Here is a 26,305-nt window from a genome sequence, read left to right on the forward strand (position 1 = left end):
TACTGGTATCATTTATCAACACACAAACACCTTTTTTTAATGGATTTTAACGAAATGTAAAAAAAACTTTATTTAGTCATCTTATTTATTTTATAAATACTGAGAACACCTAAATTGTTTAGGGATATAATCTTTTTTTCTTAAATTGATAATCGTGTGGCTAATATTTTTTTTCTAAAATCACTGTTGCCCATTTTTTTGTAGGGTACCAATAATTCTAGAAGTGACTACAGATTTAATAATAATGAATAATATCATATAAAAATTCCTGGATTCCTTAGAGAATCCACCTCGGTCACCATTGTTCTTCCATGTAAACGATTCCTGTTTAAGTTGAACAGAATTCAAGAATGTCTAAAATTACAAGCACACAACAGGAGAATGTTTTTAAATATAAAAAATCCTTTTGTTCAAAAAATGTGTTGCTTAGCATCAGATCGTGGCATTTAAGTTACCTACTTAATTTTGTGCACATGCACATAGTTACTGCTAAGATACAGCTTCATGTTCTGTTTGTTTTTTTTGTTATTCTTTTAATAACTTTGGTAAAGATGGCATGTGCCAAAAACCAAAACTAGCGTCAAAGGGTGTGTCGAACTTATCTAAACGAAGGAGATATAGGGATGTACAGAATGTTCAAGGGATAGCAGTGTGTTTTGGTGCTGAAGTAGTGCTGTTGCTCAAGGTTTAAATTCCAAATTGTTGATTGATTTAGATTGCTGTTTTATAGATTAGAGACACTGGTCTTAACACATTTAGCCACCAGCTATAACAAGCTATTGATTTTTTCCGTGGGATTCTTTTATTTTACACCAGCTGCTGCTGGATTCAACATAGTGTGTACAAAATGCTGCAACAGAACAGACAATCACATTAAACCACCAGGGCTTTCTAGGAGTTTTATACTAAATGTGAAAGTTGTCTCTTTCATAAAGTTTAAGATTTTCTCCAAGACAAAACTCCTGATGGTGGACTCTAACTACAGCATTCACATACCTGCACACACACAGCTATATGTGCAAAAAATTTACTCAATAAGATGCATGACGATTTTGGTTTATTTCTCTTTTATTTTACATCCCAGACACACTAACAAAATAAAATCTAATCTTACCTTTTAATTTCTGAAGGCCCAGAGACAAGGCTCAAACTCTTATCTCCACACACTCCATACACACACGCACACTTGCCCATACAGGTTTAACTCACATCTAACATCAGGAAACACTGTATTACCAAAGAGAAGTGAAAAATAAAGCTGCAAGCATTGAAGGCCAAACACCCAGCCTTGGTAAACTGCACATTCACAGACACCCTATGACTGGTGCCTAAGCACTCAAAAACAGCAGAGCCATAACTTTAAGTGAAGTGAACTGTTTCACTCATGATGTCTAGGTTTTGTCCATAGACGGTTCTGAAGGTCGACGATAAATGAACAAATGCAAACAGCAAAATTCATAGCATGTTATTGTACATTTTGACCAGTAGGTGGCGATGGCATTTGTTGCATAGCTTCAGGGCAGATGCCTACCAAGTTTTGTTTATACACAAAATTTGAGATGCAGCCTCAGTTCCTGTGTGGCAGCTTGCAGGAAAATTGTCTGGTGTATTTAAAATCCCTTTTATAACCATTGTCCAGTTACTGATGATTTATTTAAGCAAATGATCTATGATATGAAATTTTGTGTTGATTGGACATCATTTGTCAGAGAAGTAGAAGCCAGCTGTCAGAAGCTAGGTTTTTTGTTTTTATTTCAGTTGTTAGTATGATAATAATGTCGGTATCAAATTTCTTGGTGCTGAGAAACACCAACTAAACTGTTTTTAGCATTTTACACATTTCTTTGGCAAACACTGGACAAAATTGGAGGGGTAGCAAAAATAGCATTTAGATATAAGAATTTTTAGCATGGTAACCATTGAGCAGTACATGGTCACAAAGTTTGTCTACGGTCGAGGTCTTGAAAATTCAGCTCATGATTTGTCTTTGCCGAGACAAATTTCAAGCTCATTTTCGGGGACTAATTTCCCTGAATATTAATAAAAAAAAACGAAAATTCTTTTTATTTATCTTTTTTTTTTTTTTTACTTTTGTGAGGCGGTCCAGATTTGGTCAGAATGTTCTAGACCCTTCTCAATCAAATTTCTATTTTTCTATTTTTCTATTTTTCTATTCTATGGGGTGCTGTAGACAACCTACCCAGAATAAAGAATAACAATAGGCACCTATTAATTTTTGAATAGTTCTCAGTAGTATGGCTTAGGGAATAAATAGAATAAAAACAATTTTATAAATAGACTTATTAAAACAGTTTAGACAGTAGCAATATGCTCTCACACAATGAGTGCTTCTGGAATTTGTATGAGTCAGTTTTGGAAACAGAGCAGTTGGTCAGTATTTGTGTGTACGCATGATGCATTAGGTTGGAGGAGGCCCATTGGTGTAACGCAGCATAGGATAAAACGATCTGGCAAAGTTGTTAGATAGAGTACAGCTGTAGTCTTCTTCAGACAGTGGTACCAAGCAGGCAAAAATGAGCAGCAGGAGCAAAAGGAGGTGAAGTGGGAAGGCAGCTCGCAGGACCCGATAGAAGAAAGACCGTGGTGGAGATGAATCCCTATTCTGCACCCTGGAAAAAACAAACAACAAAAAAAAGAGTCCCATTAAGACGCATTTTTATTCTCCTCCTAACAATCAGGGAAATTGAAATTAAACTGTCTTAGAAAATAAATCTGTTCATTACCTGGTGGCATTAAATGATTTGCTTGCTGTTAACTCCTACAAACACACAAAAACAGCACACATAGATGACATTAAATAAACACAAATTCTCTAAACCTTTTCTAAATCTTCATACTCATAAATAAATACATGTTTATTAGTTTTATTGATATAGCTGCTGACAATATGCTCTAGCCTACCATAGATGAAGATTCAAGATCATGTCCTTTATTCTCATCCAGTGCCTCGGATGAACCCTGTAGCAAAAAAAGATTTTCTATAAAGCTGCTCTGTGATCACTCTTTATATTTAATATAAATAAAACGCTGAATTAAAGGATTATTTATGATTACTTGTTTTACTGTGCAACTGATTTGCTCTTAATTGTGCAGTGGAAATCGAATGAAATACTATTTGTATCTTTCTAAATATCTTTTTCACACTTATTTATGATGTACAACTAACGATGTTTCTCAGTTCTGTCTTAAAAGAAGATCCTTTACATGACATTCTATAGACCCAGAACTACAATTTATTCCCAAATACAACCCACAAGTCCACAGTCTTGTACGCATGAGTCTATAAACTAATTTCCTTTAACACAAAATATTCAGGAAAATGTTTCACAAAATGATCGCAGGTTGTAACAGCATTTTTAAATCTGTGACACCTGTGAGCGGTGATTTTAACTTCACGATACTCTTCAACAAACTACTAGTGAGTACTTTTTTGTTCTTTGTGAAGGGAATATGTGATTCATTTGTAAATAAATAAATTATATTTATGCCCTGTATTCATCTTATAAACTTAACTATTCAATTTCCTTTAAATTACAGCAATATGAGTCATCACTAATTCTTATAAAACACGCTAGGCATATACAAGTCTGGTGTTCTAATCCTTTTCTGTCATTATATACATCAAGGTAATTAAAACATAAAACTCTGAAAGGAATCTCAATTAAATAAAAAAAACAAAACAAATGAGTTGAGTATACTAAAATATATACAAAATTATGATGCATGGATTTGTTTTGAAGATCGTTAAAAGAAGCTGGACTTCAATCTGTTTGTGTGTGAACTGATGGCCCTGTACCTCTTTTCAGATGGTAAAGATGATAAAGATTCTATGACCTGGGTGACCCTTTTAATGATGCAGAGGGCCTTTGTTTACAATCAGCTTGTATATACAGGTTCCTGGTTCAGGAGCTCAGTGCCTATGATGTGCAGTGCTGATTTAAATTCCCTTTGTGGTTGAAGGTCTTCTTTGCCATTATTGTTACTCTATGCCACATCACTATGCTATTAGCAAAAATATTATGTGACAAAAATAGTTAAAGCTTAAGTGAATATGGTTTATTCATTAATTCCCTGAATAGTAGTGCCATTGACCCCGACATAAAACAATTAACAATTAACAAATGAATGAACTGTTAAAACAAATATTAGCAAATGCAATGTTCGAGCATACTAGTTTAAATTGATAAAAATTTGTTCATCCAAGATATGTTCAAAAATAATAATCATAAGAGACAGCACATGCTCGGGTTTGGCGTTTGCTCTATCCATCGTATAATAAATCGCAAAACACCATGTTAAAAAAATACAGCTTAATGTGTCAGGCCTCTGGAATAATATATCTGCTAATGCTTTTTAAAAAAAAAATTATTTATTATTAGTCTAAAACCAGCTCTGCATTTCATCGTAACCCCAAGGTCGTAATTTATTCATATTTGTTCTTGTTATTTACTTTGAATTCGACCACTAACAGCCTGCAAGCAGCCACGTTTACAGTCATCTACCTACTAGGGTTTTTAAAACTCCAGTTTCAATATGCACTTAGCCTCCTTAGTAGGGCAGCATTTATTTCTGATATAACTTCAAGTCCCTAATGTGACAGCTATTTTAAATCAGTCTAATTTGTTCTTACCAAGCGCTCTTGAACAGTTTGGAGGTCCTGCTTGACCTGACGCAGTAGCAGCCGTAATTTGTTATGGATGACGTGAAGCTTCTCCGTGGCCTCAAAGTCGTCCTCTGGCCCTGACACTGGGAGCAGCTCAGTGGTGATCTCCTGCAGAGAAGATACCTGCCTCTGCCTGGCCTTTAGCTCCTCTTCCAGACCCTAACACCAGGGGGAGCAATACAGCTCATTAGCATGCATGATTTATTAGTTCAACATGTAGAAAATGTATAATCAACCCTAATAATCTGACCCAAAAGAAACTAATATTACTTTTTGGTTTAATACTTCTATTAGTAATATAATAATACTTAAACTTAGAATATAAGCATATAATACTTTTGTTACCCACACAAGTTTCTACTACTCAACATGACCTGTTCCTATTGGTATATATTTTTTTAAATGTATTTTGTATACTGTATATTAATCCATCGTAACGTCTTTAGACAACAATTTTTTTAAAGGAACTTGTTCTGTCTTAAAAACAAGTCAATAATTTTCTCTTCTGTATAAAATACACATAATTTAAAGACCCCAACTTCACAGAACAGCTTTACAAAACAGCTTTTTGCCAATACAAAAGTATTTTTAATAGTTAAGTACATTTCCTTACTCATATTCACAAATAATTGCCTAAGGGACTGTTTTTACTTATACTCAGCTTTAGTGGGGAAAAGACTTCTACAATTAATGCTATCGTTTGGGCCTGTACATCATATATTTAATCCTTCTAATGAAATAAGATAAATGATTGTATGGATTTCAAATTATAACTTCTTTTAGTCTCACCATCAGTGCAGTTCTGTGTTCGTGCAGCAGGGACGGGTGTACAGCTGTATCATGGATGTTAACGGTGAATCTCCTGCTCTCAGCATGTGCCAGCCACAGCAAGAGCGAGTGCAGCGTCTCATGGAACTCCTAAAAGAGCAAAAATCAAATGTCAACATCTTCTGAACAGCTAATTCACTGATTGAACAACTGCTGAATGGCACAACAGAAAAGTATTTGCTATTTACTAAGTTTAAGTTACAATAATGCCACAGAAATAAAAGTAAGTACATGTATTTTTCATTTTAAGAAACATTTACTTCACTGTATATTAATGAATAATATCTTACTTTTTACTTTACGTGGCAAAAAAAAACATGCCCTTCCTTGCTACTTTGAGGTGAATACGTTAATTGTGTTCAATTATAACCTGTCGTGACTGCAACAAGTATAATGTACAAGTATAATGAACTTGGTCCACTGCTGAAGCACACATCACTACTGTAGGGATGTAACCCTTAACTGCTCAAACAGAATATTAGAAGAATATATAGAAGTTTCTCTGGATAAGCGCATTAGCCAAATGCCATGAATGCAGTATGTTCATAGTAGGTATGATATTGAGTATTTGCTTATCAAAAGCAGGGAACAAACGAACTTATTAAATAAGAAATGCAAAATGACCAAACATACCATCCTAAACACAAACATGAAACAAAAGAATAAATGAAATAAACGACAGGTGCTTATTTTTCAGAGACTAGATTTGCACCTAGATTTTGCACAATGTACTTCTTACCTGGCAATGCATGAACGACTTTCGCAAATCGCCCTCCCACTTCTCCAGACTCATGCAGGCATCTGTCCAGTTTTGGTTCATGCTGCAAAAGTCTTCCTGTAGTTGCTGGACCTCCGGACCTGTTTGAAACTGCAGCTCCTGCCCACCTAGATTCAGACTCAGCATGAGTGTCTTGTAGCGTGCGAAAGCTTTCTGTATGTCCTGTAAGGAGAGGAACAAAGGAAAGTGTCAGAGAATGTTCCATGGATAGATGGTCTACAGACATTTCACCAAGTGAAAGCAATTCATATAAAATGCATTAATATAAAAAAGAAATAGGCTGGTGAGGAGCATAGCATCTGTGTGCACTACAAATAACTGTTATTATTGATCTAGATTATTTCACTGTACATTAATTTCAGTCAATCAAATTGCACACATCACCATAATAACTTAATCATTTAGAGATGTCATATCATAGAGTGAACAATTCTTCCTGTATTAGAAGTGCACATGTTGCAATAAACAATAAAGTAAACAACATGTGTAAATAATATAATTAATATAGTGCAAGTGCATTATTAAAATTAAATGTGTATTATGCTTTAACCTGACATTTTCCTATTATGTGGTCATTGTAAAGGATGCAATAAATGCATTTTTTGCATTTTTGCATTTAATTATACAAAGTATTCATGAGTGCACACCTTTAGCTGTTTGACCCTTTCCTCCATGATCTGCACACTAACACATGCTGTCTCTGCATTCTGGAGTTTCTCGAGCTCAGGCATGACCTGGCCCAGCCAGCAAGTGAAGTTGTGCAGGTCAGACATCAGCTGTTCCCGGTCTCGACTGTAGCACTGCTCCTCTCTGACTGCCTGTGCCTGGTGGAGCTCCCAGCGCTCAATCACTCCTGCAAAGGACAGAATAAAGAAGAGCAAGCAGAGTAATGCAGGCTGAGGAGTGGATAAATCACAGACTGGGTCAGTGTGATGTTTTATGTGTAGTATTAGAATTTGCACTGAATAAGAACAGAATGCCTATCAGTGTACTAACATATGTAAGTAAAAAAAAAAGAAAAAAAAAAAGAGGGTGGTTTTAATAAGGCTACATGACCCACACAAACGACCAAAACAGGTATAATAATGATGGACTTAAAGAGTTACCAAAGGGTATAGTATAGTATAGTATAGTATAGTATAGTATAGTATAGTATAGTATAGTTACAGAGATTTGACTTGACATAGGCATACTCAATTACAGATGTGTAACATAGAATTGTGCAATATATGCTAATACTGACAAAATAATCGAAAAGTTTTCATCTTTCTTTCCGTTGCTGTTTCTGGGCCCCTGAGCAAGGCCCTTGACCCCATATTTGCACATGAATAAGATATCGTATGAATAAGATAAAAGTGTGTCTCTCTGGATAAGGTCATCTGCCAAATGTCCTGTCTCTGTATATATATATATATATATATATATATATATATATATATATATATATATATATATATCATATATTTGTATCAGTTTATATACGTATACATGGTGTGGTGTGTATTCAATTATAATAATACAATAATCCTACATTTATTGCATGTGAAACATGGGTGGATAATATGTGGTGAATAAAACTGTAAGGGGTTTGTGTGAGTGTGTGTGTGTGTGTGTGTGTGTGTCTTAATTACTCGGCTGTTTGTCTGCAGCAGTGAGGCTGGTGAGGCCTCCTTGGCCCTCCTGATATTCATCATCATCCAGGATGAGTGAGACCTTCTTCACATTCTTAATGCTGCTGCTGCACTCAGACATCAGCTGAGCCTATTGACCATTGTTGAAAAAGTTGATGTTAGTGTACCTAGTGTCAACAGGATATACAGATATAGCTGATATAGTTCAACTCCACATGCACACAGAAATATGTGGAATTCCCAAGAGACCAACCAATTCAAACCAAGTACAAGTTTAAAATCTCCAGCACCAACAATCATGTCCCTCTAAAATCACTGAACTCACACAGACACACACGTCTCACCGTTTAGCTAATTACCTACAATTTTTATACTTTTATAACAATTTCAGTTTTACAATAGCTACCAATACTTTTGCAGTTGATTCAGCTTTATTATATTTTTGTTGAATGTACTCACATAGCCTTGCTTGTATGGTGTGCTTTCATGTTCAGGAAGTTCATGTGCATGTTCTTTTGTATCAGGAAGGGTAAAGGGGATTTTATCTGGAACAGCCTGTGAGTGCCAGCTGTGATCTCTTACATCGTGTCCTGGGACTGGGAAATAAAGAAAGAAGGAAAGAAAGCAATTATGATTCGTTCGCTGCACATGCAGCAACACGTGCAAATGTAGTGATGGAGCACTGCCCTTCATTCCTGAGGTGAGAAAGTGTCAGTATTATCAGCGTTATCATGGCATGCCTATCAGCATTGTGCCATGCAGCAGCTGTGTACAGGGAGAGGGTGTGGGTGGACTGAGTCTGCTGAGAGTGAGGAGTCTAACCTCTCCATGCCCTCTCCTCCTCTCCTTAGTGTGGGCAAGATAGGTACTCAGCTCCCCCTCTCTGAACCCAGCTTAGGCTTAGCTGCTCATGCTCAGCATCAAGCCAGCTGGGCCATTGGGAGGACAGGAAGATGTTTTTGTTCATACACAAGAGACAGAGAGGAAGACAAAAAAACCCAGGACAAGTAGGAGTATAATAAGAGTTTTTTGATGCCCTGTGTGCCCAATCTATTCACACACATGGCTTGGTTAAATGGGAAGAGCACAGGAGGTAATGAGAATTAAGTAAGAGAAAGTGTTAAGTATAGGTGCGAGAATGTGCAGCATGCCCAGCTATAGATACATCTCTGAAAGTGGCCGATGCCCACCTGATATCGCTGTTTGAGGCTGCACTGTGGAGTTTACAAAAGCCCTAGAGCTGTCTGTGTCGTCCACACCTGAGGGAATAAACAACTTCAGGCTCAGAAATAAGTCTCAGGCATTTTGGGTCATTTTGTAGCAGAGTACTCTAACTCAGTGGTCCCCAAATTTTTTTGCGCCACTGACTGGATTAATGTCGGACAATATTTTCACGGACCGGTTTCATGTCGGACATTGTTTTTCACGGACCGGCCTTTAAGGTGTGGCGGATAAATACAACAAAATAAAATGATACGACCGGCAAAATTTTTTTTTTCTAAATAAAATAATAAACATGAATCCACTGTGTTGTTTTTTGTTCATTTTGCTAGCTTGGGGTTTTCATTTAGCGGCAATGTATTATGTGTTAGCGGCCGGAGCAGCCACTTTAAGAAGGTAGCAGATGTAGGTAAGACATGTGACCGAGGCATCATGACATGCATCAAGAGTGAGTCATAGACAGATGTGGTAGAGAAAATCCGGAAATTTTCCTGAATAAAACATCGTTCAGAATCAGATAATAAATAAAATAGAAATAATGAAAGTTTTGTATTCTTTCTGTGCAGCCCGGTACCCACTGACCCGCGGACCGGCACCCGGTGGTTGGGGACCACTGCTCTAACTCATTAACAAAATAACTACAATGTTAGTTAAGAAAACATATACCAAAACAATCATTTGACACGTTAATCCTTGTTTGACTTGTAATAAACCCAAAATATTTCAGTTGCAAGCACTTATAATTATTTTGATAATTTTATAGGACAGCAAGCAGAATGGCTGTTGGGAAATGTCTAGTGGCATTATGGGATTTAGTTTTTTTTTATACTGTAAAATTTGATAGTTAACAGATTTTTTTTACAAATAGTATAAAACTGAGCAGTTGCTATTTTTGGCCTACAGTGGGGTTAAAAACTATAATGTACTAGTTGCTATAATTGTGACAGGTGTCAGCTAACAAATTAGCCATGTCTCATGTTCAAGAGGACAGAAATTATAATAAAAAAGAAAAAGTTGAGTAGTATGTACTTATCATCTGTAACATAATAACTATGTCCTGGTCACTCATTACAGTTCCGAGGAACAAACTGGACTTGAACACAATGCTTGCCATCTGAATTCTTAGTATTCGACAGTTACCTGAAATGCAGCTGAACAAGCTTGCATCATCATTCTCATCATGTGAGGAGGAACCACCCACATCTCCAGTGTGGTCCCACTCTAGGGGGATGGAGTCGACACTAAGCGGTGTATCACAGCCTGACCGCTCTGGTGGGGGAAACAGAAGGGACATGGAGGTCTGGCTGGTAGATGTGTCATTACTTGGTTTGGCTACATCAGAATCTTCCATCCCTGCAGTGCTCTTGCTGATGATCAGATCAGATTTGTCCAACATCTGGAAACAATGCAGAATGGAAAAAGGATGTGAGTAATGAGTATGTCTATGAAAGTGTTCACATTGAATATCAGAATGGGGTGGAGTTACAATTTTGACTTAACTAACGGCATGTTTTTTGCACCAAAGTGCCAAAAACCAGGAATCCAAGGGTACAGGGGGTCGAAACAGTGAATAGTCAGTGCATATTTTTAAAAAGTAGAATACATTTTTTTCAAAATATTTATTTTTTTTAAATTTAACATCTAATATTTTGATTGTTTTGCTTTAAGTTATTTTGGTTCTAGCTGAGTTAGTTTTGTACCAGATTTTTATAAATACATTCTGCACACATTGTAACCTTAAAATAAGATTCAGCCTATGTTAGCCATTGGTCCCATTGTATCAGCTTAAGTTACACTGAATTACTCAGTAACTAACCCTCTAAACAGGCAATAAGAAATTAATCCGATATGTAAGCACATGTCTGTGTAATCAGTAGGTCAGGTAGTGAAATGCAGAAGAAAAGAGCAAAGTGCAGCATACAGGTTGAGGGCTAGTGAGGCGCTGGTGGAAGTAGGCCACTCGGCTGAACACTTGCTGGCAGTAGGAATGCAGTTCTTCGAGCTCATCCTCAATAAGAACAGCATCCAGGGGGGCACTCTTCTGTATCAGACCCTCACCAAACACAATCAGAGCATCAATCTTGTCTGTGTTCCGAGTTATCGTCTTCTTGAGACCCTTTAAGTACAGACACAGGAGTACAACTGCATGAATACAACTGTTTGAAGTACAACATATTTATATACAACCAACAAATACAACCAACAACACTATTCAATTTTAGTGCTGCTGGATCGCATACTAATAAGAAAGTGACTTTTTTCTTATCTGTATTCTGACATATGTAGTTGAGTGTATGAAGGGATTATGCACCTGGCCTACTGGAAGTAAAACTAACTGAAATGCAGGAAGTAAAAATTATAAGAAAACATACAAATTAAACAAACTAAACCCTTTTCCTCTTATCAGTGAAATGCTGGTGTAAATTTTAAATGTCCTGAACAACTCATGCTCCAACATTTGTCCACAAATATTAGTCAGGAACTGCAGTCACAGAAAATGTCTTTTCTAGGTCTGGAGTAAGTGATCATTAAAGGGGAAAAAAGTTTATATTTACTTTGAGCTTTTTCAGCTTGTGTTCGATGTTGCTCTCTGAGAAGTGTTCCACATTGGTAAGTTGCAAGTCCATTTCAGTCAGCCAGACCAGCAGACTCTCTCGTGTTCCCTCAAAATCCTCTCTCTGAGTTGTAAAGTGCTGCAGGGATGGAAAATATGGTAAATCCCTCAATTGTAAAATGCATGCAAAAAAATGCCTATACACTATTGTCTGACAAAATATCTTTTATAAGGTATTACTTTTATTAATGTTTTTGTTAGTCTTATAATATTTTTGGAGCTTGTGGATCAATAAGTAATACTTAAAAAACTGGCCGGTTCTCTAATGACCCAGAACAACAAAGTATTCAAGAAAATACGGATATTCATAGAAGGAACTATAACACTACAAAGCTCAGATATTAGTGTTCGTGTGCCAAGGCAACACAAGTGGTGTGGTGGACTCACCCTCAGCCTGCGCAGGATGGCCGCCACTCTCATATTCAGAGCATCCCAGCGCTGGTTGCCCTGGTGCACCATGGTCCGTAGCTTGTTAGCTGAGTCCGTACGGTTCTCCCGAGCCAGACGTCGGTATTGGCAATTAATCATTTCAAGTTGGGGCAGCTTTTCTTGTACCTCTCTTTGAAAAGCCTGCATGTTTGCAAACAATTCAAATTTAATAATTACAATTGCAAATTAAGCCAGTAACAGGAATCTACTGTATTCCAGTATTCTAACTTCTCTATGCTCTACCTCTGTTCTGCCATTATCTTATAGTCTGATTAAATTCATTTGTATTGTGTTTAGTTCAGATTAGTTATATATAGCATGTGGACAAAAGCTTGTGGACACCTGAACATAAAATTCATATGTGCTTTTTAAATATCTTATTCCACATTTACAGTAGACATACACATACACTAGATTTTGGAGTGTGGTTCTGGAGATTTGTGCTCATTCTGCAGGAATAGTGTTAGTACAGTCATGTACTGATGTAAGGTGAGGAGGCCTGGGGTGAACTCAGCGTTCCAATTAATCACAAAATTGTTCAATTGGGCTGAGGTCAGAGCTCTATAGAAGACCACTTAAGGTATTTTATTCTAACCCTTGTAAAATCTTCTATAAGCTTACTTTGTGCACAGGGGTACAGTCATGCTGGAAAACATTTGGGCCTCCTTGTACAAGTGAGAGGAAAATTTTATGCTACAACAAATAAAAATCCTGTACAATTGGGCCTTCAACTTTGTGCTAACAGTTTGGTGAGGTCCACATATAACTGAAAAAGTCATGTGTCCCAATACTTTGTCCATGTAATGTTTTTATACAATGTTGTATCAATGTCTTATTGCATAGTGCTCTTTTAAACCCTTGCCACTGTCCCTTCTTTTTCACTGATTTTCGTTGCACATACAATTTGAATCAAACTTTTATAATAAAATAAAATGTATTTTATTTTTAATAAAATAAAATAATAAATAAAATTTTAAAATGATCAATCAATCAATCAATCAATAAATTGTGATTGCATATAATATCACTCTAACATGTCTCAAATGACACTAAATCTCACCTCATATTTCTTGAGTTCATCTTTAGCCACGGTGTAGAGAGCATCAGATGACTCTGGTTCAGGGGTAGCAGCCTCAGCTATGTTCAGCCAGTCTTCAAACTGCAGATAATCTTCCTGAAACTTACACCAAAGCCTCCAGGTCTCCTCGATCCTAAAAGATTTAGATGATATTGTATGTTTATTATACAATAGATCATTTGTAGTATGGACTGTAGTAGTATGTAGTAGTATGCCTACTCCTTACCTGATCTTCCTCTCTAAGGACATAGAGCAGATGTTTCTCCAGCGTTGGTCCAGATTGGAAGTGGTTTGTTGGATGGAATCATGTTCACTGTTGTCGCTGCAAGCATCCTCATCATGCAGCAGCATGTCACACAAAGTGAGGACAGATGTTATGCTTTCTGTGTGCTGTTCAATGTCCTGCTGCAGCTCCTGGACACACAGAGGTATTGGTGTTGAAAGGCATAAACTGTTTGGAACTTACAATGCGAGAAATAATTACATTCTATTATGACCCTCAAATGCCATTTAATAGTTCTTGTACGTTATTATGTACATTACTGAAAACGTGAATTTCGTGTAGTCAAGCAGTTTGACTGGAACTAATACTGATCCTCAGCAGAGTGAAGAGTAAGCAAGGAGTTTCAAATTTTCAATAGTGTTTATATTAATATAATATATTATATATGCCTCCGTTTTTAAAGAACTTGCATCTGCCTGAGAATCTGGGGATTACTGGGTTGCAAAATTTCAGTATTAACTCTTCGGCTAACATTATTTTTCTACTGTCGTTTTCTGTAATTGGTTAAAAAGAAAAACTGTACACATAAGGTACTAAATCTAAAACTAGCTTGCCTGATGCTCTTCCAGTCTCTTCTGGATCTCGTCTCCATCGCAAATGCTATAGTGTGCAGGCTTGGTCAGCTCTGCTTCGATGCGAGACAGCCAGCTCCGCAAGTTACTCATGTTCTTATCAAGTTGTTGCACAGCAGCCAGAGTCTCTTTGAGCTTGTTCAGTCTGAAAACAGATTGGTAGAAATAATACAAATAAATTTGCAAACAATTCCATTCCTTCATACACCAACAGAAGGAGCACTACAATTTTGCTAACTTGCACTGTGTTAATGCATAAATAAATGCAGAGGTGGCAAAAGTACACACATCCTTTACTTAAGTAGAAGTACAGATACTCATGTTTTAAAATACTCTGGTAAAAGTTGAAGTACTGATTAAACTTTTTACTTAAGTTAAAGTAAAGAAGTCTTGGCTCTGACATGTACTTAAGTAAAAAGTAGTTATTACTGCTACCTGTTTTAGATAGATAGATCGATAGATAGATAGATAGATAGACGTGATAGCCTAGTGGGTTAATGTCAGGGTCCCCACGAGGATGAGGTTGAGAGTTTGATTCCTGGTCGAGCTGGTTGCTGTGTTGGTAAATAAAACTTCTGGACCTAGTCCCCTCTGAAAACATTTCAATTCTGTGTTGGATTAATTTCTTGATTTCCTGGTCTTTAATGAAAGATAACTCCACCAAATAAAAGGCACTTCTGTGGTAGCTCAGTGGGTTAAGGCTTGTGCCTGAACATGGTCCTTAATATAGTCCACGCTGGTGATAAGGTTTCAAAGCCAGTCCTACATGCCTTCTTTCTTACTACGCTGGCATGAAACAAAGTATGAACCCTCCAAAAAGCACACATGCTTTTCAGCAGTGGTCGCTCAGTGGTTTAAGGCTTGTGCCTCATCTAAACATGCTTCCACGTCTGATCTCTTCCATGGTTGAGTGGGTTAAGGCTGGTGCCTCGCTGATGGTGAGGATCAGGGTTTGAATCCTGCTTTCTGCCTGCTAGTTGCGATGTAGGTTATGTTCCTGCTTCCTAAATCTTTCTTTAGCTTTATATTCTTGTGTTGACGGTTTAAAGGAAGATAGACCTGCTCTAAACAAGCTTCCTGATCTGTCTTCCCTGATGGTTCAGTGGGTTAAATCAGGTTTCTTGCTTTTGGTGGGGTTCAGGGTTCGAATCCTGCTTTCTGTCTGCCAGTCACGATCAGGATTCACTTCCTACATCTTTCTTTAGCGATATATTTTTGTTTTTAATGGGTTGAAAAGAAAGATAGACCTGCTCTAAATAAGCTTCCTAGCCTGTCCTCACCAATGGTTCAACGGGTTAAGGTTGGTATCTCGCTGGTGGTGGTGATCATGGTTCGAATCCTGCTTTCTTCCTGTTATTTACAATGTGGGTTCAACTTGTGCTACTTACATCTGTATTCGCTTCCTACATCTTTCTTTACCATTAAATTCTTGTGTTGATTGTTTGAAAAGAATGATAGACTTGCTCTAATCAAGCTTCCCATCCTGTTTTTTTCTGATGGCTTAGTGCAGGGGTGGCCAACCCGCGGCTCGCGAGCCGCTTGCGGCTCTTTGGCTGGTTTCTATGCGGCTCTTACGTTCATATCGATTTTTGTGTATTTGATTTTTAATGTGCGTGTTCGCTTTGCTTAAGTTCAATACGGTATTTTTAAGACTTAAATTAGCTTTCCCCTACTGGGAAACTTTGCGGTATATCAGACCTTGGCATGAGGCCAATCATAAATTACAGGGATGCACCGAGAATTTTCGGAAATACCTAAATCACCGAAACAACACGGCAGAAACACAATTGTAATGACGCAATAAAAAAGCGCAGCAGTACACTGTTATCTGGATAAGAGCAACATGTCTGCGGTGTGCGGAGAGCGATTTGCAAAACATGCAATGCTGAAATTTCAAGAGGGGGTGTATCTGCAAAGAGTTTCTCTATGTCGGGTTTAATTGATCACCTGAAATCCAAACATCCCGATTGCCATTCTAAATATGAGAAGAACGCGGCGCAGAAAAGTAGTCAATCCGAGCATGCGCACTTCGTCTGTAGTGGACGTTTTTGAAAAGGCAGGAAAGTTTTCCAGTGAAGGTGCCGAGGCAAAGAGGCATAACACACAAAATTATGGATTTTATTGTCATTTGAATTGAATTTTCATTTCGGTGCATCCATAAAATATTATCGTTGGTGTGGCCCTCTGACACAATTCAGGTTTCTCATGTGGCCCCTTGTAAAAATTAATTGCCCACCCCTGCGGTACATTCATCTCACGCACATTCGCATTTGACGAAAATACCGTATTGAACTCAAGCGAAGTGAACACGCACATAAAAAAACCCACAAACAAAGTCTGTGTTTTCTACCCTGAAACACGTGAAATAAAAGCATCAATCTGTTCTGACTGACACCCATGTGAAAGAATTGCTTCGAGTGGCAACAACGGAATACGAGGCAGATTTGAAGGGGATTGTTTAAGGCAAAGAATGCCAAAATTCCCACTAAGTAACATGCATAGTAAAAGAAAAACGCTATTGTAAATTAATATATTTTTTTTGTGGACTTGGTTGAACTGAGAGTTTGTGTGTGTGTGTGTGTGAGTGCACACAATGTTCATTGTTGAAAATGACTGTCCTGTGGTCTTAGAACTGTAGGAGTCAATTTCTGTCATTATGTTGGTGTGTGACATTTACAATAAATCTGGCTGAGCAGAGGTGTGTGTGTGTGTGTGTGTGTGTGTGTGTGTGTGTGTGTGTGTGTGTGTGTGTGTGTGTGTGTGTGTGTGTGTAAGAGGAAGGGATGGTGATGTTCATGTGTGCCCATGTGTATGATGTGGCTCTTTGGGGTAACACATTCAAAAATGTGGCTCTCGGTCTCTGACTGGTTGGCCACCCCTGGCTTAGTGGGTTAAGGCTGGTACTTTGTTAATGTTGGTGGTCAGGGTTCAAACCTGGCTTTCTGTCTGCTAGTCATGAGGTAGGTTAGATTCCTACATCTTCATATTCTTGTTTTGATGGGTTAAAAAGAAAGATAGACCTGCTCTAAACAAGCTTCCCAGCATGTCCTTCCTGATAGTTCAGTGGGTTAATGCTGGTGCCTTGCTAATGGTGTGATTCAGGGTTCGAATTCTGCTTTGTCCCTGCTAGTCACGTCATGGGTTTACTTCCTATGTCTGTCTTTAGCATTATATTCTTGTGTTGATGGTTTGATAGAAAAGATAGACCTACTCTAAACAATCATTGCAGCTGGTCCTTCCCGATGGTTCAGTGGGTTAAGACTGGTATTTCGCTGTTGGTGGGGTTCAGGGTTCGAATCCTGCTTTCTGTGTTTCTGTCTGGTCTGAATTTTTTGCTTTGAAGCCTGAAACAAACGATAAACCCCCAAAAAAAAGAAGGTGTGTTGTGGGACTTGATGGCTTTGTGATAAAAGCCTTGCCTCTGAGCTCAGAGGTTGCTGGTTCGAATCTGGCTTGTCCCCACACTGGGTAAGCTGTGTGGAAGGTAGTGTCTGGTGAGCAATGAGGTAGTTGACAGTAAACAAAGGCTGTGAAGACCTGCTGCTTCACAGCCTCAGAAAAAGTGAGGGTGATAGGTTTTTGGCAGAATTTTTCCCTATATATGCAAAACTAAGTCGATACTTTTTTGAACATTTTTGCTTCATAACCCCCTGTTTTCAGCTACTCAGACACCGGGGGGGCAGATGCCCGGATATTGCCCCCCTGCTTCAGGATACGCCCTCCGAAACCACATCCAACCTTCCACGCAGCCATTTCTGACACCTTCCTTACTACAGCCACCGGAACCTTCCACACTATTAACTTTGAGCCCTGGCCGGGGTTTGAACCGGCAACCTCTCAACCCAGAGGTAAAGCTCTTCCAATTGAGCCACAGGATCTCCTGCAAGAACCTTTTCTGGTTCTTTTTAAAAACTTTTTAAACAATTTAAAGGAAATCTAAGGGGTAGGAATCGAACCGGGTGAGTCAGATAGCAGCGACCACTTCACTGACCATTACACCAACACAGGAGAGGCAAACAAACCTTTGCTTATTGAACTCTTGGCTTTTCTATAGTTAGGAGACCAGTGTTTTCTCTTAGATCATGATGGTAGAGGGTCAAAACTTCTCCTTCCTGTACATTCTCTCAGTAACTCGAAGTCTATGAGAAGTGACTCAGGTACAAGAACCACATCTCCAACACCTGCACCACTGATATACTATGATTTGCCAGCAACCAATTTTAATGATCTTTCATTGTTTTGTTTTTAAAAACTTCTTATAATGTTCAATATGAAACTAGAAGTAAGAATCGAACCAGGGAAGTGTTTCATCATAGATCACTAATGGCATTACTTCAAAACTCAAAACTTTGTTAGACATGTAAATAAGCAGGAAAGACAGAGACAAAGAGACACAGACACAGCTTTAGAAAGAGTGAGAAACAAATAGAGAGACAGCAAGAGAGAGACATATACAGTGAGACAGAGACATTTACTAAAAGAGACACAGAGACAATTAGATAGAGAAAATAGAGAGACAAAGATAGCGAGATATAGCCACTTCCTGTTGGAAGTGTTTATCAGCGACTCTTAATGATCTCATTTACTAAATGAGCAGTAGTGAGTTAAGGGCTTGCTCAGGTGCCCAAAACTGGCAGCTTGGAGGTGTTAAACATGTATCATATTTACAGCATGTGATATATATGTAAGCATATGTACAGCATGTGATATATGTAAGCATATGTACAGCATGTGATATATATGTAAGCATATGTACAGTGATTAAATATAAACACTATATCAGTGCAGAGACGTGTGGACATCATTTAGAGCCTTCGCTATGTTTCCACACGGACAGTTAATGAGGTGATACCGGAGAAAACGCACCTCTTCAAGTCAAGTCAGGAAGCTTATATATATATATATATATATATATATATATATATATATATATATATATATATATATATATATATATAATTATAGACATTTACAGATTTAAATGATGTATTGTTTTTATCTGTACGATCAATAAAGACAGTAATTTAAGTTTGTGTCACCATTATGAGGGAAAAACCCACAAAACGCCACCCAGAGGGTTAATTGTAAGAATCATGGTGGATTTTGGTGTTTGATTTGAGTTAATTTATTTATTTTATATCTAAGTAAAGAAAGGAAAACATTTCGTGCCGTTTAAAATAATTTTAATTTTGACAGCCATATATATATACACCAGTGGATTGAACACGCAATGACAGGAAATCGGTTGTTCGGCTGAAATCGGCGCGCAGTGAAAATAAAAAAATAATATTTCACCAAATCAATGGATTAAAACTAAAGTAACGAGTCTGTTTTGAAAATGTAAGAAGTAAAAAGTACAGATATTTGTGTAAAAATGTAATGAGTAAAAGTAAAAAGTTGTCTGAAAAATAAATAGTGGAGTAAAGTACTGATACCAGAAAAAATCTACTTAAGTACAGTAACGAAGTATTTGTACTTCATTACTTCCCACCTCTGAATAAATGCAACTTTACTAAGGCTTCCTAAAAGGTACATTGAGAGCTGCATTTTCTTTGTTGTCCACCGAAAAGCTTTTATCTATCCTGCACAGACTAAGGTGTCTCCCTGTCTCTCAAAATGCACCATGGCAACATACTACCACCAATGCCCTCGCTCAAAACAAGTAACCATAGTTACTATGGTATTGTGAACATGGCCTGCTGCACACTTGAGGGTATACTGCTCACCTGACCCCATTGTGTCATATAGCTAATTTGACATGACATCTCTCCCCACTCAAAATCCCCCTCTACCCTCTTTAAACACACATAGACAGACACATAAAGGCTGTGGAGTGACTGCAATATCAAGGCCAACCATATGGCAAAGCCAACACTAGTAATAGTAATAATCTCCCTGCCTCCACTGCTAGCACCATCTGACTCTGACTCTGCCTGTCCATATCATGGTCTACATAAGTGAACTGATTCATAAGAGAAATGCACCTCAATAAAAGGCTCTTAGGCTGTCAAAGCCAAAATCCCTATTTTCTTCTCACAAACTATTATCTTTGGGGCACAATATCACCAAAATATGTCATTGTGAAAAAGCTAATTTGGTCACAGTGCTATAGGGTAGAAAAACACAAAAGACAAAAGATTTTCATGTAAAACGTTTGATACATGAAATCAACCACAACCACAAATTTAAACAAAACTTATGCTTATATAACTTATACACCAGCCTGTGTGGTGATTTTTGATATGTATATTAATCTAGTGTACCAGTGTTGATTTTTCATTAATAGAGACTCAAAGCACTTTCGTACGTCACTCTGGACAAGAGCGTCTGCTAAATGCTGCACATGTAAATGTAAATGGTGATGCCCTTGTGAGGACTACCATGAAAATTGTGTCTTGCTTACAGTCAAACATGATGGTGGTACCGTCATGGTCTGGGGCTGCATGAGTGCTGCTGGTACTGGGGAGCTGCGGTATTTTGAGGGTAACATGGGTTCCAATATGTACTGTGACATTCTGAAGCAGAACATGATGCCCTCTCTTTAAAAACTGGGCCAAACAGCAGTTTTCCAACATAAAAACGACCCCAAACACACTGCCAAGATGACAACTGCCTTGCTGAGGATGCTGAAGGTGAACGTGACGGAGTCGCTAAGTATGTCTCCAGACCTGAACCCTGTTGAGCACCTGTAGGGCATCCTTAAGCGGAAGGTGGAAGAGCGCTATGTGTCTAACATCCAGCAGCTCCTTGATGTCATTATGGAAGTGGAAGAGGATCCCAGCAACAAACTGCAAATCTGGTGAATTCCATGCCCAGGAGGATTTGGGCAGTGCAAGATAACAATGGTGCTCACACACAATATAGACAAAGTTTTGACATGTTCACAGGGTGTACTCACTTTGTTGGCAGTAATTTTGACAAATTGATGGCTGTGTGTTGAGTTATTTTCAGATGACAGTAAATCTATGCTGCTATACAAGCCGCACACTACTCTAAAATATATCCAAGTTTAATTTCTATAGTATTGTGAGATGTGATTAAATGGTTGCTAAAATGTTAGGGGCGTACTCATTTATGTGAGATAATGTATGTTTTATTTAATGTCAAGTTATTATTTGCTTTTTTTGTGAATTGCAGATAATTAATCATAGTAGTATTAGTTGAAAACTGATTTCACGATGCTGCTGTACACAAGCAAGTGAAACCTTTTAACATGATTTATATGAATAATGAATTTGTTCCATTTAGGTTACAAGACTAAGTTGATTCCCAAAGACATTTTGTTATATTTTACAAAGACATTTTTGTTATAGATACTTAAACTTTTTCAGTGAATAATGAATAAACAGATCCAACTAAACCCCTGCAATTTGTACCCTGTATTTAATGTTATCTAGCAGGATATCATATCATTTAGAACCATGTAAATGCTGAAAGCTGTATGGTTGAGTGGACACAGGTGAGTAATACAAAAACACATAAGACCCATCATGCGCCTCTTGTATCCCTGGTTTTCTTACCTGGCCTCAATGTGGTCAAACAGATGCTGCCAACGATCATTGGCATCTTGCAGCATGGAATGGACGGTGGCCTCTTTAGCTTGGTCTTTAGCTAAAAGGAGTTGCTCCCCCAGGCGCTTAAGATGGCTCTTATTCTTGCTGAAGAGGTTAATCTCCTCCATGCAGTCCTGGAAAAATACAAACAATGAGCTTCAGCTGCTTTTAAAAGGAAGCTGGGATGTTTTACTTGCTAATAAATCCATCTCAAACACAGCCTTGGTCTATGCCTAACAGCTGTCAAAACTGCGTGACTTGGCTCTTAGGGTCTCTTATTAAAAACGGAACATTTCAAGGTGCCTTCATTTGGAGAGGCACAGACACTTTTTTCTCTCTATAACTAGTGAGCTTTTGTGGCTTCACCTGTTTTGTTCAGTTTGGCTTTGCTTATTTTGATCAGCCATTCACTATCTGTTGCCAATAACGACATCCAGGAAAAACAATAGCTGCTTTCAGGTCTCTGATAATCACTGGGCCACTGTGAAGCTAGTGAAAGAACTCGACAATAAACTATGTGCTAATGAGTGGCCTGTATATAATGTAACACTTTAGATTATGAGAGGAGAGGTGACATTGTTGTGAAAGAACAATAAGTGTCTTATATTCTACATGAATGGTTAGTGCTGACACTACAATTTCACATATTTAGTTGTTTGGCCAAATCCCTAGCATTGTTCAGTTTAATTAAATGTTAGTGTGGAAAGAATTAAACGTTATACGTTCTGTAGCAATCATTTAATTAACATTTAATTACACATGACAGTTGGTCTAATTACTAGTAAATATTATAGGAGAGTAGTATCTCTATGAAATCCTGATCTCAAAAAATTGTCCAATCCCAGAACCCCAGTCCTGCCTCAGGATACCTTTAATCCCTCTCCAATATCCAACACGTAAATGTCAACAACACGTAACAACACGTAAATTAAAAGTAAATCACAGCCCAGATGGTTAGTGTTACCTTTTTCAGTTTCTCAACCATCTCCTCGATGCTGAAGTAATCACTGCTGTGCATAACCTTTCTCTCCATCTGGGCTAACAATTCGCAAAGCTCCTTGTGTTTGTCGTTGAAAACGGTCCATGCATTCAGGTGGTCAGCGATCTCTTGTTTGCGTTTGGACACCTTTACACAGAGACAAATTCAGGATGACATTGATTTATCAGCAAGTGTGAAAGCAGAAAATACATAAATAATCACAAAACTTGTTCTTTTAATATGTACTCATCGGTCTTGTTGCTAGATTTTAGCTAGTGTGGATGGTCTCACAAATATACCATTATGATTTACTATTTCAAAACATCTGTGCCCAAAAATCACCCTTAATTTAATGGGATGGTGTAGATTTAAGAAGTGCAAAAAGAATCATAAACATAAACACCTCCTTTTAAAATCTGGTTCTTAATGCCATTACAGGGAGTTTTTTCTTGTGACTGTTTTGCCTCTGGATTACTATAATGCTGCTCTGAGATTATTGTTAAAAGCGCTAACAGATATACGGTGAAATATACGAAACCTCACTATTTTAGGGCTTTGCATGTCTAATCCTTCCTATAATAAAGGAAAGTTCCTTGTCGCTTTAAAAAGCTCAAAAGTGGACAGGCAAAAATGAATGTGCCAATTCAATTGTATTATACGATCATAGTTTTCTGAAAGTAAAAAAAAAAAAAAAGGAGGCCTACACTATACTAAAAGCATTACACAAGGGGCTTTTAAACAGAAACCTTCATGTCATGGATGAGATACAGTTAAGTTATAAATAAAAGTTAAAGCCAATGTAGCTACAAGCACCGCTTGACAGTAAGGGCTCCTTTATTAGTTTCTGCAAGCACCATAGCACAGTAGGGGACATTAACGGTTCAGTTCCCTCAGTCCCTATGTCATTCAAATGGTGCTGAGTCTTAAGTGCATCTTTTTCTCAGAATTCCATTAACGTCACACCTGGAAACTTGAAAGAAGTTGAAACGGCAGGATCTTTGTCTGCCATCTTACCGACAATATATTGATAGGCAGAGTTACTAACAGCACAAGTAAAATTAACCAGGTTTATTTCTTCTTTATTACTGGTTTCTAAGTGAATGGAGTCTCCTGCTAAGCATTCAGGGTGGAAGCATCAGGTTCATTTCACACCCAATGCTTTAATTATTGTGCCTTTTAATGCAATTTCATGAACTGGGTTACACAATTTAACATAGCAGATAACTATTCCCCAGAGGCAATGATCTATTGTGATTCCCAGTTGCTCAGAGGGACCCGTGTTATCCACTCAATCGCACAAAAGATCTAGACCTCAAAGCCTGAGCATGGCCCTGCTTAGCCATCTGCTATCCAGTTCTAGTGACTGAGTCCACCTGCAACCTGTTGTCATCAAAGACACAAACACACACACACACACACACACACACATACATACACACACGCACGCACGCATGCACGCACGACACACTTACAGTACCAGAGAAAAGATAACCAGTAAAATGTTACTGAGAAGCAAAACAACAAACCCACACTGAAAAACAAACCCACAACAATTCAAAACAAAGCAAATTTAACAGGGCAATTAGCTTAAAAATCATTTGGTCTGCAGATGTGAGGACAGTAGAAATGTCAAAAAGAATAGCGGTGTAAATAATTAAAGAAAGAGAATACAAAAACCACTCTGGAAATGATCAAAGAGTTTGGAGGCACACATTAAAATATATGGATATCATATTTATAAAGGGAGATGCAATTTTTTTCAGTCGTATAATTTGGATATCAAACATGAGTTCACCTTCCTGCTAGCTGTAAAATCAATGTAAAATTATTTCTTAGCTTCATTTACACATGTAAATCCCACTTAAATAGACTGGATTCTAAGAACAACCATGGCTTTTCGGTAAAAAACAAAACAAAAAAGAAAAACAGGTAATACAGACATTGCTGGATTTCACTTTAACTAACTGCAGCCATCCAAGAGTTTCCACAGAGCAGCCCCCATATCAAAGTGATCACTATTTTATTTTAAAGCTATTTGTTTGCAAAACAAGTCACATTTAAAATTTTCCCTCTCTTTTCTTATGTGTAGGCTGTGCATTCTCTCCCCCGATTTTTTTCAGGGGCCTTGTTTGCCAGAACACCAGTCAGTCCCCTGCCCCAATCACCTCCCCTCTATTTTGCTCACCTTCAGGCAAAGTTCCTCCCACTGGCTGTGCAGTTCCTCCACCTGCCCCTGAAGAAGCACAATGTCTGTGGGCAGGACATACTGTGAGATGTCTGCCTTCATGGTGACCAGCTTCCTCAATCCTTCAGCCCACAGCTCCAAAGCGTTCTCGTCCTCCTGCATTAACACAGCAGTTGACACTGAGCTGAATCCCTGCTCCTGCTGCAGCCTAAGCCTAGTCCTCTCTCTCTCTGTCACTCTGTCACTAGCAGTCAGGATTAAGGCCTGCTGGGGGGAAGGCAGGAGGCGGAAAGGGGGAAATGTGGGTGAGTGGAGAACAAGGGGGCAGGGGCAGAGGGAGGGACACTTTCAAATCGACAATAGCCCAGTAGGGGTAGTGATTCTTTCCACAATTTCTTGGAGCTACAGCTGATTTTTTTTGGCTTGCTAAAGAGTTTCTATTGAGCTACATAATGACAAAACCCCTTTAATCACTCAGGACAATTAGACAAGATCAACTCTATATGATTACATCAGTTTAAGTGTCCTTTAAATGGCCTTGACACGTGCTAACGGTTGCTAGAAACATCAATCAACCTTTTCTACTGTGCAGGAAAAAAAGCATTGGGCATGACTTATTATTTTTTTTTTTTTTGAGTATCTGAGTATAATTTTTATAAATTGGTCCAACACACGTAGGCACTATTCCAAATAAAATCAAGTACCTTTATTAGCTTCTCCTGAAGTTCTATGTTGTCTGGGGGGGGCTGCTTTAGTCTAAGAGAAATCTCTCTCAGATGCAGCGCACTATCAGCAAGTCCATCCTCACAGCAACTCCAATTCTAGAACAGAGCAGAAAAAAAATGAATGTGGAAGTTTTTTTTATATATATTATTTTATATTATGCTTATGCATTTGTACACTAATGCACATATATATATATATATATATATATATATATATATATATATATATATATATATATATATATTTTTTTTTTTTTTAATTTTTTTATTTATTTATTTTATTTATTTTAATTAAGCCTTTTAGCTTCTAGTTTCTTCATTCCATTCTCTTCTCAGCATTTGTCTACTACAACAGTAACATATCTGTTTTTATACTTGATTAACTGTGGCTTTACTACGTTGAAGTGCTTGTTTTCAATATGTGTATATTGATATTTGATATTGATTTGTATATAAGATTTTTTTTTTTTACATAAATAGGCCGCACCTGTCTATAAGCCTGTCTACACTGAAACTAATTAACTTTATCCAGGCTTTAACGAAAGACAGTGTCTGTTACACTGTGTAAAGGGTGAAATATGTTGTGGCTCCTTTAAGAGCAGAGCAGCATTTTGGGAATAGCCTGCCACCGCATTTTTCCGCTATTACTGCGTGTGTGCAAGACTGAGGATTATGTCCTTATTATTTTCTGATGCTAATTTCTAAGTTTCTTTGACTAACCCGTAACGCTGTTGCTAAGAAAAAT

At 37.8% G+C, this 26,305-nt stretch overlaps 1 protein-coding gene across 4 annotated transcripts in view; it reads right to left on the reverse strand.

Moving 5' to 3' along the window:
* Positions 1 to 1,050: 1,050 nt before the first annotated feature.
* LOC124377148 (nesprin-2) overlaps positions 1,051 to 26,305 on the reverse strand; it is a 33,205-nt gene continuing 7,950 nt past the window's right edge. The window contains exons 12-32 of one of the 4 annotated variants that reach the window (XM_046836506.1): positions 25,540 to 25,656; positions 24,836 to 24,991; positions 22,636 to 22,797; positions 21,639 to 21,805; positions 14,101 to 14,263; positions 13,490 to 13,677; positions 13,246 to 13,396; positions 12,144 to 12,326; positions 11,698 to 11,835; positions 11,064 to 11,258; positions 10,283 to 10,538; positions 9,112 to 9,180; positions 8,381 to 8,517; positions 7,922 to 8,051; positions 6,938 to 7,143; positions 6,252 to 6,452; positions 5,474 to 5,602; positions 4,652 to 4,843; positions 2,923 to 2,979; positions 2,745 to 2,779; positions 1,051 to 2,630 (exon numbers count right to left, since the gene is read on the reverse strand). In XM_046836506.1, coding sequence (XP_046692462.1) covers positions 2,420 to 2,630; positions 2,745 to 2,779; positions 2,923 to 2,979; positions 4,652 to 4,843; positions 5,474 to 5,602; positions 6,252 to 6,452; positions 6,938 to 7,143; positions 7,922 to 8,051; positions 8,381 to 8,517; positions 9,112 to 9,180; positions 10,283 to 10,538; positions 11,064 to 11,258; positions 11,698 to 11,835; positions 12,144 to 12,326; positions 13,246 to 13,396; positions 13,490 to 13,677; positions 14,101 to 14,263; positions 21,639 to 21,805; positions 22,636 to 22,797; positions 24,836 to 24,991; positions 25,540 to 25,656 — 3,243 coding nt within the window. In that variant the 3' untranslated portion in view covers positions 1,051 to 2,419. Of the gene's footprint in view, positions 2,631 to 2,744; positions 2,780 to 2,922; positions 2,980 to 4,651; positions 4,844 to 5,473; positions 5,603 to 6,251; positions 6,453 to 6,937; positions 7,144 to 7,921; positions 8,052 to 8,380; positions 8,518 to 9,111; positions 9,181 to 10,282; positions 10,539 to 11,063; positions 11,259 to 11,697; positions 11,836 to 12,143; positions 12,327 to 13,245; positions 13,397 to 13,489; positions 13,678 to 14,100; positions 14,264 to 21,638; positions 21,806 to 22,635; positions 22,798 to 24,835; positions 25,103 to 25,539; positions 25,657 to 26,305 lie in introns of all 4 variants that reach the window. The other 3 variants (XM_046836504.1, XM_046836503.1, XM_046836505.1) reach the window with 3 other exon arrangements.

Source organism: Silurus meridionalis, chromosome 23, assembly GCF_014805685.1.
Source record: "Silurus meridionalis isolate SWU-2019-XX chromosome 23, ASM1480568v1, whole genome shotgun sequence".
NCBI classification, from domain to species: Eukaryota; Metazoa; Chordata; class Actinopteri; order Siluriformes; family Siluridae; genus Silurus; species Silurus meridionalis.